Source organism: Trachurus japonicus, chromosome 21 (assembly GCF_045865225.1).
Source record: "Trachurus japonicus isolate A0001 chromosome 21, Traja_1.0".
Taxonomy (NCBI): Eukaryota; Metazoa; Chordata; class Actinopteri; order Carangiformes; family Carangidae; genus Trachurus; species Trachurus japonicus.
In genome coordinates, this window is record NC_140927.1 from 16,569,421 (window position 1) to 16,584,340 (window position 14,920).

At 40.7% G+C, this 14,920-nt stretch overlaps 1 protein-coding gene across 1 annotated transcript in view; it reads right to left on the minus strand.

Annotated features, from left to right (window-relative positions):
• Positions 1-14,557, minus strand: part of kcnh7b (potassium channel, voltage gated eag related subfamily H, member 7b) — a 36,231-nt gene extending 21,674 nt beyond the window's left edge. Inside the window, exons 1-3 of the mRNA XM_085765534.1 lie at positions 14,058-14,557; positions 13,526-13,756; positions 4,392-4,547 (exon numbers count right to left, since the gene is read on the minus strand). Of these exons, the coding sequence (XP_085621660.1) occupies positions 4,392-4,547; positions 13,526-13,756; positions 14,058-14,133 (463 nt within the window). The 5' untranslated portion in view covers positions 14,134-14,557. The remainder of the gene's footprint in view (positions 1-4,391; positions 4,548-13,525; positions 13,757-14,057) is intronic.
• Positions 14,558-14,920: the final 363 nt, after the last annotated feature.

Consider the following 14,920-nt stretch of genomic DNA (forward strand, 5'->3'; position numbering starts at 1 on the left):
TCTCACTCCTCTCGTCATCTTTCCCCGTCTGTGTTTCACAACTTCTCCTGCCCTGTCCGCTGTGCTTTCTCACGTAGTTTTCCGGAGCTGGTTCACGCAGCTCGATGGCGCGCGCTCCAAATCACCTGATGACGTAACTTCCGTCAACACCGACTCTTCTGCGTGCTGCCAGGATCAGCGGCGACTTCTCCTGAAGCTAAACCGTCTTTATTGATTCCAATGCGAATCAGGCCTTGTCCACACGAACACGGGTATTTTTGAACATGTGTTCCCGGTTTACGCGATGCCGACCAAGTTACACCTGGAATAAGCTCCGCCCACGGCTAATAGGCTACCCTGCCATCAGGCTAACTGGACAACAGACCAAAAGCATCACCAGCTAGCAAGCGGAACTGCATGCCAAAGGTAAGACATACCCGAAATGTGAATAGAAACTCTCTAGCTGATGTCACAACAACATTGCAACCTGTTGACATTCCTGTGTGGGCCGAGCAAAAGAGAGGTGCGGAGAGAAGCTATTGCTACCTGCTCAGCTGTAGGCTAGTAGCCTAATTAGAAGTCCTGAATAGCATGATGATTAAATGGACACAGGTGGAGGTCTGTTCTCCTTTTATGGCCACTGGTGGCTGGTGTGCCTTGTGATAACTCAAGCACATGTGTAACTGTAAGTGTGATAGTATGGGTACAAGTGCTTGGTACTGTAATAGAGTTTGTATGTGCAAGTGAGGTCTGTGGTTTTTGCCTATGTGGGTTCTCATATAGTTCAAAATGCTTCATGATTTAAAAACCATCCAAAGCTTGTTTGTTGGTTCTTTGACATCACATACGAGTGGGTAACGTTAAGGTCTGGTTTTCTTTGCTGTGGAATGTAGTTTATGACAGAAGGAGGTGGTGATGGTTGCTAGACAAGAGCTTTAGCCGTTGTTGTGTTTTTCAGACAAGAGGTTATAACTGGACAAGAAGTGCTTTCTATGAGAAAAAAAGTTGGAGACAAGAGTTAACATGGTGTTGATTCCCACAACTGGAAATAACTCTGAGAAATTAGGTTTTGTCTATAAACAACTGCTGATGTAGCAATTGCAAAACCTACTAATAGGCTACCAATAACATAAAATGCACAGTCAAAAAAGGATTGCACGGGCATTGTGAGCATTTATATTAGATCCGTGATTGTGAGTTGTAGAGTGGTGCCAAAACTCACTTCCTGTTGCTTAGGAATAGTTGTCCCAGTTGAACAAATTGAGTTTGGCTTCCTCCTCTTTAAACCCATTCCCAAAGGAGTTCATTTACGATTATTGACTGTGATGAGACCTGACCTGCTGAGCTGCCTTCTGATACTGGGCTGGTTCACTACTTGAATATCATTATTACTGTGTGTTTGTGGTCATCAGGGTGGACGGGTGTCTGCCCATGTTGCTAATGTTTATTATAGCTCGTTCTTAGCTTCTTGTATCTACTTCATTCATGTCTAGAGTGACGACGTTATTAAATCTGTTCGACATCTTTTGTTTAGTTGTTTCTCTGCAGTTTTTAACTAGATTGGTGCTTGGTGCTACATTCACAAAAGCTTTCAAGGGGAACTATGCAAGTCTGGTCGCTTTTCCGCTGTTTTTCTAACCCTCCTCTCGGCCATGTGCATTTTGTTTACAACAAAGCCGGTGAAAAATCAAAAAAATCCAGCAGTAGATGATGTTATATAACATATACGACGTATCTGTGTAGTCTTAACTGTCATAAACAAAAGATTACGGGTTATGGAGCACGTTTGGGTCGTGGTGCTCAGAGACGAGAACTGGGACACCGGGGCGGCGGCCAGATGTTGCAAGGTTGATTTTCAGCCATGAAACGCCAGGTGGAAAGAGAGCCTCCATTCTCATAACAAGTCACAAGTCATGCCATTTAATTAACAATTGACACCTTAATTCATCTTAATTCAGTCTGATTCTCACAACTGTCAGAAGATCTTAACAACTCATATCGTTTGTGGCCTTAATAACTGATTGTATCATAACCTTCAGTGATGAAAATAATTCTTCAAGAATAAAACAGAACTTCTAATAACCTATTACTGTTATCACTGACAATGCCTCACTAGGGCTGATTTTTTGTAATAGTGTGGAAGATATGTTGACAGGTCTTCTACAAAATGTGTTTGTTCTTGTTACAAGTTTGCAACTGAGTGTAAAAAGGTTGAGCCCTTTGAAATGTGTGCGTGTGTTGTTGCTTCAAATTCAAGTACTATGTCAGGGCTTTCACAAGTGAGGGTAAGACATGGAGCACGAGATAGACAGGTAGAGGGATGCTGCAGCACTGGCAGTGATATTGATGGTGTACATGACATTTGTGGTGGAAAGCCCTCTCTCTGCCCAAGGGGCAAAGCTCCTGATTAATCTGTGTAGAGCAGTCCAGGGAATAAGATTGTGAAAACAAGCAGACAGCATCAGTTTCCTACACAGGCCACACAGCTACTTCTTTCTGTCAAATTTCTACATGCGTTTATTTTATTCTCAGATATCTAACTATAGCTCTTATAATTATTTACCATTAAACCTTTGAGGTTTGCTCACTGATGGCAAAGACATATTTTTCAGTTAGAATAGCTCAGTGTGAAACCAGATCCAAGCATACTGTTTGGAAACCTCTACACTAGAATTTCTAAATCGAAGTTAATTACATATTGCACATGTGTGATGCATTCAGCCATTGATTGGACTGTAAAAACAAATCTCTAATTAAATCTCTGTGTATTGCACATGCACGCGGGCAAATCTCTTAAGTGCCGTGTGTGTTTCTAATGTGTTGTTTGTAAGTGTTGTCTCTGGTTCGAGCCATAAGGGCATGCTGAAGTTGCTGAATTGTGTGTTCTTGGTGGGAACTCAGGGGAAGAGGGATAACTCTGTTCCAGGCAGCTTCAATATTGCGCTAGTTCACACCTGCTGGCTTATAGCCCCCCAATGTCCAGAAATGCCTTTTCAGAGCCTGCTACACTCAGATGTTGGGCCAGGCTATGTGGAAATGTTCTGCCTGATCATTTGAGATGAAATGCTTAAAAAAGGCTTTCTTTTTTTAAATCAGTGACGTGTCAAAGTCCTTCCTCTGCTTCTTTCTATCTAATTTCTAATTCTACGTTTAAGACCGGATAACCTCAGAAATAATGACATTTGAGTTCCAGACCCATCTTCTTATCTAGTTAGGATCTAAATGCAGACAGAGAGATGTGTGGTCAATATCTGGAGAGAATAGATACTGCATACTGTATATAGTGTGGAAATAGTCAATATGAGTGACAATATCTGCAAATAATATACTGTAATTCGATAGCAAACAGCTTCAATACAAGATTATTCACATTAAAATCCTGCTGATGTCATACCAAGCACAGCACAGAATTACATTTTAATTCCCTGCTGTTATCTAGGCACTGCTCATAGGCAAAGACATTGTAAGGTCGTACTTTAAGCGTGATGCGTTCATGCAGTCAGGGCTTTTACTTATCTTAAGTCACATCATATGATAATCTACCCATCTACACACAGGTGCCCTTGCTGAAGCATGGTCACAAGCAATCAGCTCTGGTTAACAATGTTACCAACAGACGCAGGCAGTCACACACGCAGAAACACACACACATGCGCATGCATGTACATATGCATACATGCACACATTTAAATACACACAGTGCTGCACAGGCTGAATGACAGTGCCTAGGAGTAATTCATGCTGAGTGAAGTGGATAGCAGAGCCCCAGTCAGAGAAGAGATGCTGAGTGCCTCCAATCAAGGAGGAGCAGGAAAGTCTCACTGACATTTACACCTTCCGACACACATCCAAATAAAAAATGAAGAGTGTAGTATATTCTGCTCTCCCAAAAGACATGAAACAGATCTAAAGAATTCAACATTTCAACTATAAGGTTATGTAAGCCCACTCTTTCCTCCCTTCAATGCACACAGTCTTTTATAACAGTGCTGAAAATGTGTTGTGCATAATGCAAACTAAATAATGCTTTTTGAGAGTGATAAGAAAGTTGTGACATGTTTGGAAGTTGCACTGGGAAGACAGGGAACAGAATCAAACACTTTAGTGCTTAATGTTTAACCGATGTTACAGACGTCCCTTTACACAAATGCCTTTTGTTAAAAGACGGAGCTGTTTTAGGAATGCTTCCATCTTGCAAAAAGTAAACAGGTTTAATTTGAAAAAGAAAGAGGAAAATGTGACAATTGATTACAGATACAAGGAATACATTTTTGACACAGCATCACATTATGATTTAGCTCCAGAGGCAAAAGCAGAAAAGAAAGAGCAAGGCAAAATCCCATTTTTATACTCCATAGCTACATTTTTTTCACATATCATAGTAGGGAGAAGACGGACCATCAAATACTCACTTTGATCTGACTTTGTCGGGGACGTGGGGCTTATCTTCTCTGTTGAGCTGTCACTTCCCTCATCCACAACGTAATCAAAATTTAAGATAAACATCATCACCACACCCTCCTCATTCTTCACAGGGATTATATGAGTGTTGCATTGAAAGTCAGTTCCTGAAAGAGAAACAAAGTGTCAGTGCCAAAAAGCTGAATCATACATCATCTTTCTCTGTCATCTGTGTATCTGCCATCTCTGTCCCAAGATATATTTTATCTGTACTGTACTGAGCCTGAAACTATAGGGGGAAGAAAGTTATGCAAAATGGAAATTTATCTTTCACAGGTAATCTTTCGAATGACATATTAATTAATTCGTCTGCAGTAGCTCTGTCTATCTAAACAGAAATCTAAAAATGGCTTTAACTCCTCCATCTGGATTCACATTAATCTTGGGGAAAACCGAGAAGAAGTTGATGTGATTTAAAGGTCAATGCCTGCATGTCAGAACAAATGACATAGCTGAGATAAAATAAGTAAGCCCAGGGGTTAAACACAGTTTAGGTGTGCGCTTCTACGCTATGTGTACAGCATACCATGCACATTTTAATGAGGAACACACAGCATGAAAACGACTGAACTTGCAGAAGTCCGGCGAATATGATGAGAGAGCCACAGTCAAGTGTGGACAGCATGGTTTAGTGGCATAGATCAAACAGGCCAGGACAGATTACAGGCAATTCAGAAGACTGCCATGTGCTTGTAGGAATAATCACCAGAACTGGGTGTCATGTGAGGCAGTGGAGCAGAAGCCAATCCATGATCTAAACTTAGTTTTGACACTGTGATATCACAGTTTCTTAACTGCACTGGCTGTAGCTGTGTTAGCAAAAACTACTGACACCCATGGGCATAACTTAGTGCCACTGCCAAATAATAAAGCTCCCCACCCACTTGTCCCAATACAGAAGCTTTGGTTCAGCTATAAGGTGGCATGCAATTTCATGACATGGTCAAGCAATTTCACGACATGGTCAAGCTTTCTTTACATATTTTTTTCTCTTCTTTAAAATTTCTCGTGTATTTGAAATAATTTCCATTTTCAGCACTTAATCAAAAAGTAGCTGAATCTTTTTCGACGATAATAAAGTTAATGCTAAGCTAAAGCGTTTTGCTGTTTTTGTTTTTTTTTAACCAAAATGTCTAATACAAAACTGTCCCTCTGTCACTCTTATATAGGTCTATCTGTCTATCTGTCTGGCTTGTTGTGCTGCTCCCACTCACAGAGGACACATATTACCAGTGTTCACTGTAATCTCCTCAGGGCTCACAGACACCCTGCCAGCAGCATTCATTAGCAGTAGACTTGCTGTCTGACTAAATATAACAAGCTTGGTCTGCCTCAACATGCCAGAGTTCTGTTGGAAGGATATCTGCATCAAAACCCCCATAAGTATTGCCTCATTGTCGCCACTGACAAATATCATAATATAATTTTACTGTAATGGAAAATATAGTTTTAAAAATGTGTGAGTCACTTCACTATTTGAAAATACAGGTAGAATTTAACAGCATCTTGTGAATTGATGGGAATGAAAGAAGGGAACACTTGGCAATGTGTTGTATGTGGATAACAAGGCCAGTGGGTGTGGAATACACACCCACTTACACACCCACTTCATGTCATTGGTGCTTAGTTATGTTGGAAAGTAGGAGAGCGGTGCTTAGAGAGCAGGGGAACTGCGAGTCCTTCCCCACAAAATCCCCTTTTCATAAAAAGCACTTTCCTGCATTTCCGAGAAATCCTTCACCTAATTCTACATTGTCCCTTCTATAAAAGGGAACATTTTTGTTTTTTGTTTTTGATCTGTTTTGATTAAACAGTATGCTCATTCTTCTGAGCGAAGGCAAAAGTGGGTGAGCGAGAGAGTTATTCAGTATTGCATTTGAATTCTGTGATGAATCCCATATAAATCAAATTGTTTAAAATTTTAGAAGGCTCAAACGTTTTCCTCCAAAATTATACCAATGATTATTGATTATGGAGCATCTGAATAATATAAAAAAAAGGTCTCCAGACCAAACATGCACAAATGAGCATTCTTAGAGTAATTTCATACATTTAATGGCGGTATGTTATGATACTCAGGATAAGATAGAGGTATTTCTCATATACTACTTCTTCAAATTAGCTATTTTCTGGTGTTCCTATCATTTATTACAATGGTAAAGATATGACGCGAATCAAGCCAGAGAGAAATGCAACAATGGTCAAGTAACTGAAACAGGAAATATCAACATTTCTTCTCCTTGTGTGTGGAAAAGCTGCTGATGTCCCTTTGCGCTATTGCTCTGGCGTTTAAGTACATTACATCTACATTTTGCTTGCTGCCCAGGACTTTCTGAATACCTTCTGAATAGAGCAATAACTTGCACATTAAATATGAATTGTTTAAGTTCACTGAAAGCAGAAATGAGCACATAAATTAAGAAATAGTTTTTTTTTTCTCCTTAAGTGCATTAGGGCCTCTCTGCTACAGTTTGCATGCTTTCTGCTCTATTTTCTCAACTGATTTTTTTAGATGACCCAGGCTTCCTGTGTCCTGTAGCCACCTAACAAAACATTATGATGTAGCTGCATTGGCTCATACAGTTATATGCATTGGCTGCATTGCATCTACAAAGAAATACAAGCTGTTAGCAAAAACAAATTGAAAATCTCAAAAAGACCAACCTAATAATTAAAATTCACAGTAATATTATACATATAAATATATTTCTGGGCTGGGGTTTACCTAGCCAGATGGAGAAACAATGGTCATGCTTAAAGGCTAAGCCGTGGGGGTCCCTTCTCATCTGGTCTCCCGCTGAATGTCACCTCTACCGAAATGGATCAAAGGAAAGCTTCCTTATAACTCAATGGTAATTCATCGGAGACTGTACTTTGATGGCTTCAAGTCACCATATTCTTGTAAATTTGTGCAGCTGCCTACGGTGCTCTTCTCTTGCTAAACAAGGAGAACTTTTTTGTTAGTTAAATAGAGGGATCTGTTTTTTTTCTCCTCCACCTAAAGGCAGTGGCGGTCAAACATGTGATCAGCCATGACCTAAAGAAACACTGTCTATTGATCGAAAACAACTGTGTTATTCATTGCATGTAGGAAAATTAAGCCAAGCTCAAAACTTCACTACAGTAGTCTCCACATTTGAAAATCCCTATTCAGCAAAACCTTATTCACTTAATCCCACAGTTAGTTATACTGACTGAAGCGCATAGTATTCAATCCTACCTTTGTAAATTAATGACTTTAGCTTTAGATCCCAGGGTTTATAAAGAGTAGTAGTAGTAGTTCAATAAAAACCAAACTTTATATTTCAAGTCAACCTCCAGCCATAGAATATGTGACTGAAGAATTACAGATCTCAAGTTCTGGATCTGTGATACGACCCCCTGTTGAGTGACAAATTGCTTTGGCAGACGTTCCCCCTCTGCTGAAGTGTCACGATGAGCAAAACTGTCAGACAGTCTTATGAGAAGCTATGGCCTTTTCCAGATTTATTGGGAAATAATATTAGATTTTCAATCTGACCTATTTACAAGCTGTTGTGATACTACTGTGTACTACATTTGGCGCTCAGACTTACAGAATGGGAAAAGCTTTGGAAACATATTATATTACAGTATATCAAAAAATAGTACAAGCTTTATTCAAAAACTACACAAACTCTTTTATCATCACCTTTTGTTTTACTAAGTAGTTAAAAAAAGATTTTTCTTTCATTTTTGTCTGCCAGTGCATCTTGAGCACATTCCTGTCACTTAGCAGTTCATAAAGGAAGTGTTTGTCCTACTCTTCTTGTTGCTTGGAGGTTGTATCTACTCTTCACCTGTGTGTTTTTTTCTTAGCAAGATTCCACAAAAAGTATTTTAACCGACTTGCACCAAACCTGGTGGAGGAATAGGCTGAAGGTCAGGGAAGTGGAAGTATGGGACTCTTATGCTAAAGTAAGAAATGCATCCACAGATTTGATAAAACATACACAGTGACAGTGTATAGATGCATGAAGAAATGCAGACAATGAAGAACCAGGAAATGCAAAATTGTATGGAACAATGCAGAGCTGAATACAAAAGCAGTTTGCGGGTGCCATATCCAACATCAAATTGCACATCTGGGCATATTCATCATCTGCCTCTTGTGCCCTGGGAACTTCTGTTGTGTTTCTTTAACTATTACATCATTTCTGCTTGTGTTTTCTGCATATGCCTCATTTTTTTTCTTTATCCTGCTTCAATGTTTTTTCAAATCAGTGAATGTCCCTTTTAGGAGGCTTATGTTTTATTTTCTCAACTGTGACAGATGCATAGTCAAAATTATTATGACAGTGTTTGCTTTATATTCTTATACTTTGTCCATTTGCCCATTTGTGTTGCTATCTGTGGTCCTTACTTCCTCTTTACCTGTCTGTTGATAAAATGTATTTTATTTGCAATCTTAGTCTTAGTCGATGGTTTTGGTGAGACTCCAGGAAGAGCAGCTTCTGTGAAGGTTCAGCAGCTAATGAGGATCAAATAAATAAACATAAACATAAACATACCACTTTACCACCTAGAAAACACTTTGGATTTGGCACGATTCAAATTTGACCATTGGCAACAGTAACGTACGGGCTGTATAGTGTCGAGTGTGCATGCTACTGAAGACCGTTGAGCATTTGAGTTTTAGGCCGTCCAGCCTTCATTTCTCCTCTAACACTTGCATCAGTAACACCACGTCCATAGCTTCTAGACACGGTTAACATCGTTGACAGTAAAGCAGCCTGGACCAGTGAAAGAGTGGCTGTTCATTCATTCCCTGACCTTTATATAGAGTGTTTCCCTATGAGCCAAGAAATGTTATTTACACCTGCTTAAATGAATGCACGGTGTATTAAGACTAGCTCCCTTTTCATGATGGAAATTTCATTACTGTAGATTCTATTTCCATCATCAATTATTAAAACACTGCTTAATCAAGTGATCCTTTGGGCACTATTACAATGATGACTCACAAGTCAAGCAGAACTGCGGCGAAATGTAAGATGTTGCGCGATATACAGTATAAATATATAGTTATGTGTACATTTTTATACTGCTCTTACACATCTTTTAATCTTAATTCAAAGAGACAAGCTTTTTCTTATTTGAACCTCACTTTTCTGGTCTAGATGTATTGAGGCCTCCTATTAATCTGCATAAGCTGATCTGCTTTAGGGAGAAACATGAGTAATATTGTTGAGCACTGATTTTTGTTTTTATATTTTCCTACTAGTGTACTAGCCACAACTGCAGCTTTTAAACAGTACAGCCCCAGACTACTGCCTGGTAGTAAGTCTTGTATAATGAATTCTGACATGTTTCTTGTTTAGGGCTATTCTGCTTAAGCCAATACGCAGCGTTACTGGGGCATAGCCAATCGGGACTAGGGCATGTAGGCAGAGGCCATGCAAGCTAACCCTTTGTTTAGAGTGCTTGGGCCTTGTGGCAATATCTTGCCTCAGTAAAGACTGCTGTAAGCTCAACAGCCTGGCCTAATTTCATCTTCAATCAGCGTCTCCAGAGCCATCAGGGATAACTAGCAGCTCTGGCGCAAACTACATTTCACTTGTGCTTACATTTATTAATTAATAATCGTCGTGATATTTCGCTCCATGATATTTTATTCCATTTAATTTAGCACAAATGTTGGCACATTAAATGCAGAGGCTAGTTAAAAAATTGAAGTTAGCATACAGTGACTAATTAAGGGCAGATGATATGGAGAGGAATATTGGATTAACACCTCCAGTGAAAGCATCCCATGAGATGAAAATAGCCCATGGATGGAAATTCCTGTCCAGTGCACAGTGAGACCTGTATTGTTGTTGTGGTCAGAGCCCCATCTGCTCCTCCTCACTGCCAATAAACTTATTTATCATCCTATTAAAGGACAGCAATGGTAAGAAAATTATTATTATAGCATATTTATCTAAAAGAAAAATTATACATTTTCCAATGATGAAGCTGAATCTTCTCACTTTGAAAAGCGTGCATAAAGGATGTCGTCTACACTTTCCATAGCATGAAGATGGAAAGCACCACTGTGGTGTCTTTTTAATTTATTAAATTTCCTTGGTCAAGCTGATTTCTCTCTAACAAACGCAACCTGATCAGGAAAGCTCTGTATGTGTTCCACCACATACTGCGAGACACCAAAGAGGGCCGAGTGTGATGAAAAATGGATGTGCTCTATGGGTTGCAAGTCATCCAAGTGTCCTGCTGCAGACCTTCTATCACACACACACACACCAAACCCACAGCAGGGGTAAACGTCCCCTCGGTCCCCTCGGCAGGGAGTCACCTATGAAACCCTGCACCCACGCATACCACATGTCCAAATCATTCAGCACGGTTAGCTAAGCTGCCGCCGTTATGTAGCCATTATCCATTTAACTTCTCTTCGCTGCACGGTGTCAGCTTCCTTTTGTTAAGACTCATTCAGGTACAAAGTATTATTACACCCCATGGAATAGGATAGCTTTACAAAGCCAGCGAGGGAAAGCATTTATCTCATTGATTAGGTATCATCGTCGGAGGAGGAATTCGCGTGCGGTGTCTTTTCACACGGCCCTTCGGAGTCGCGCACGTGGAGGGGAGCACAAAAAAAACAGAAAAGAACATGCCCTTGTGCCTCTGCGGCGCTCTCACGGTCCCCATTGTTCCATTACCTTTAATATCTGAGCATACGCGTAAGCAGCTTAACTTTTTGCCTTTTCAGTGAAAAGAGTAAAAGCTTTGTTGCTCCTGATGTCACACGGCTTCCTCGCATCCTAACCTCACTTTTGAAGAATCCCCTACTGTATCGATGGAAACAGGGAAAAAACTAAATAACACTATGTCATTCCTCTAAACTTTGTCACCTAACGCATTCCATAACTCAACTGATGTTAACATCTTCCTTAGATAAGGCAAGAGAGAAATTGAAGAGGAAAAAAACTAGTAACCCGTTTTGAGCTACCACTGATTTATTTTTATGTTATGCCCAATGATTTGTGACATACGGTAGGTGCATGGAAAATGGAGGGCTTTAACACAAAGGATTAACTGATTTGCATGAGGAGTGATAACTTGAAATACAGTTAGGAGAGAAGACATGGAATACATCCACTTCCCACCCATCAGCTTCAATTTGCCGAGCGACTTGAATCAATAGGGCCATCGCTCTCAAGGAGGCCATGAATCTTTCATTCCTCTATAGCAGTGGGAGCGTGTGGATTGTGTCCTCCATACCAGTTTAATGCATTTACTCTGTAAGCTGCTCATACCCAGTCACCGCACTGTCAGCCCTGACATCTTTATTCATGAGCACACATGCTCACCATAAATTCCTCTGAGGAGTATTAAGAGTTGTGTCTTGAAGCCGTGATGCACACCAGGGAGGATTGTGAAGAGACAGGGAGCAATGATTATGTTGGAAGGCTTTCACTGGTTCTCATCCACCGCGCTTTAAACATCACAGGCACACGACGTTTAGACGGAGTGGGCTACGGCGCATGCACGTTGAGATGGGAGGATGGGAAACTAAATGTAAAGTTGCTTTATAAAATCCAGCTTGTCAAGTAGCAAGCTGTTTGTGCTCTCACAAACAGACCCCAGAGTATTTTCTGTAATTATCTTGCAGGTTTCTGAAACAATCTATTTTTGCAGAGTAGCAGCTGGCTCTTGGTTTCTTCATGATTAGCCAAAACAAAAAAAACAGAAACAACAACAACAACAATCAAAAAAATGGCTCTGCTGATGGCTGCTGATAGTAGATTAAACATGTATCCATGGCCTAGAATCTAATCAAACTCACAATTAAAAATTAAAAACCTGGCTCCTTATGATTAAATTAAATATTACGGCCCCCCCCCCCCCCTCTTTACATCCAGCACCACTGTTTGTAACCTACTATACATGTCTTGGAGGTTCTCACTGACTTCATAATACGAGTTCAGTTCAGAGAAATGCTGGCCTCTCTTGGTGCAAAAATAAGCATGAAAAAGCATGGTCTTGTTATGTTGTTCTCAAAAGGAGTACCTTTTGGACCGACTGTACGACTGTCATGTCATGCTGACCACAAAAAGCTCATGTGAAAGCGCGGCAGGAGGTGGTCAATCTGGGGATTTATGCCACTGAGCGGTAACATCGTATTAATTCTCTCTGACTCAGGACTGCTGCCTCTGCAGTACACCATTCATACCAGGACTAGGATTGGCCCAAAACGCATGACAAACACCAGTCTAGCATTACAGGGAGTGCATTTTTCATGCAAAGCTGGCAAAGCTGTATACCCCCGATCACATGTACAGCAGTTTCACAGATTAGTGGATTGATCCGCTGCCTGCTGAAGTTACTGAAGTCAGAAAGCAGAATAAACTTCACCAGGCAGCAGGTGAGATCTGTCTCAGCCACTGTCTCACGCTGTGTCCATCAAAGCACTAAAAACTGTGGATCACGTTATCGCCCCATCTAGCACCTACTCCTTCATCTGACTTCTGTGCCTCGTTCAGTGTTAAATCCAAAAAGAGCTGTGCACCATGGTTTTGGCAGCTAGTTGTCTTTTTTTTGTTTTGATGCTGTGAGCTGAGGCAGGTGGCAAAAAGATGTGTCCCTTATTTATCCCTTTATGCCTCACAGTGCTCTCATATGGAGCTGTTTACTGTTGTATCTGACACACTGACAGTGAGACCTCCTCTGTAATGAACACATTTCCATAAATGAAACCATTTCACACAGTATCAGCATACCACTAAATATGATACGAATATGTTGTTGTTTAGATCTGGACTGTACATTATATGCACCAATGATGTTCTGTTTTTGTATTAAAATATTTATGTGGCTCAGGCTTGAGGTTTCACACATGATTACTTCCTGCATAAACTTACAGAAAGTGGTTATTTGAAAGCTTCCTGTTTTTCTCTAAACTTACAGAAAGTGGTTATTTGAAAGCTTCCTGTTTTTCTCTGTCAGGGGTACAGTGTGCTTTAAATTTTGAAACTGACTCTGGCTGAGAGGCCACATCATGAAATGAACATACAGTAACGGTGGGGATGTGACAGCCATACTCTTGTGCTCTAGGTCACAGACTTACCATCCTTGCGGTAGTAGGTGATTTCCACCTTGCGCTCCTCAGACCCCAGCACAGCCTGGGACACCTGGCTGATGGCCTCTTTGTCCGTCAGGTCACCGTGGAGGAAGTCGCAGGTGCACGGCTTCTGCATGATATCTGGTCTGGAGAAGCCCGTCATCTCACAGAAGCCGTCGTTGCAGTATATGATTGCACAGTTCTCCACCCTGGCATTGGCTATCACAAATTTCCGGTCTGCATGAGAAGGGAGAAGTATGCTCTGTGTATACTGCCTGCTGTGGTACACCTGCCCTCAGTGAATAAAGCCAATCAGCAATCAAGCTGATTGAGTTCATTGCCACTTTTACAAAAAACAACATTTTGATTCAAAACCCATTAAAAAAAGTCATTAAATAAGTCACTCTAAAGAACTAATTTATTACAGATAAACTTACATTTATTCACACGAGTTTTTATTTGTAAAAAAAAAACAAAAAAAACATTTACTTTGCAGCATCTGCCAGCAGAAGAAGAAGAAGGAGAGGAGGATACTTACTCTGACCCTCGAATTTCCGTATTATTAGTCCAAGGAATGTGTTTTGTGGCGCAACGTGACCTCTTCTTACAGGCATGTTTAACCACAGAAAAACCCACACGAGCTCCGGTAAAAAGCGCCTTTACAAGTAAATCCCCGAAGTTACAGATGACGGCTCTTTGTGATGTCCGCTTTAGCAAAGACCATACTCGACGCGAGCGCTCTTCCCACTTTAAATGACCTTCTTACTTAACCGTGTGGACTTCTTTAGCCCGCTTGTATGCCCGAGCATGTGAATGCCCTCTCGCCGAAACGCACGGAATCGGGGAGGATTGCTGGAGTTAGACTCAGCTCGCAAAGCATTTCGCGTTGAGGATGGATGCGATCCTGACGTCCTCTGTGGTGCTGTGCTGTGCTGTGCTGTGCTGGGCGCATATACAGCGGACAGTGGTTGATATGCCAAGGGGAGTGACGTTGCTCCCAGGGGGCTTAGTTCCCTCCATCTCGGGTAATGATAAGTCAGCCCTGTGCGCCGAGACTGAGCATTATCGGAATATGCGCTTATTTGGAATTTTATGCCCAACAACAAGCAGTCCCGTGTGGAAAAAAAAAACAGGTCGTTTTATCCATTATGCTAGTGACAGAACAGTTTTGATAAAGACTTATAATCATATTTACAGTAGCCTCCTTCCAGTTTTCTTATGTAAATACACCAGTAAAACACTTCTAACAGTACATTTAGAAGTGATTTCACTAGTGCAAACCAGTGTGGGATATTTAAATATGTCACACTGGTTTGAAGTAAACAGTATTTAATATTACCACACTAAATTACTGAAATTATGCTGTAAATTGTATATAAGCTCTTCTTTATTTGCTAAACT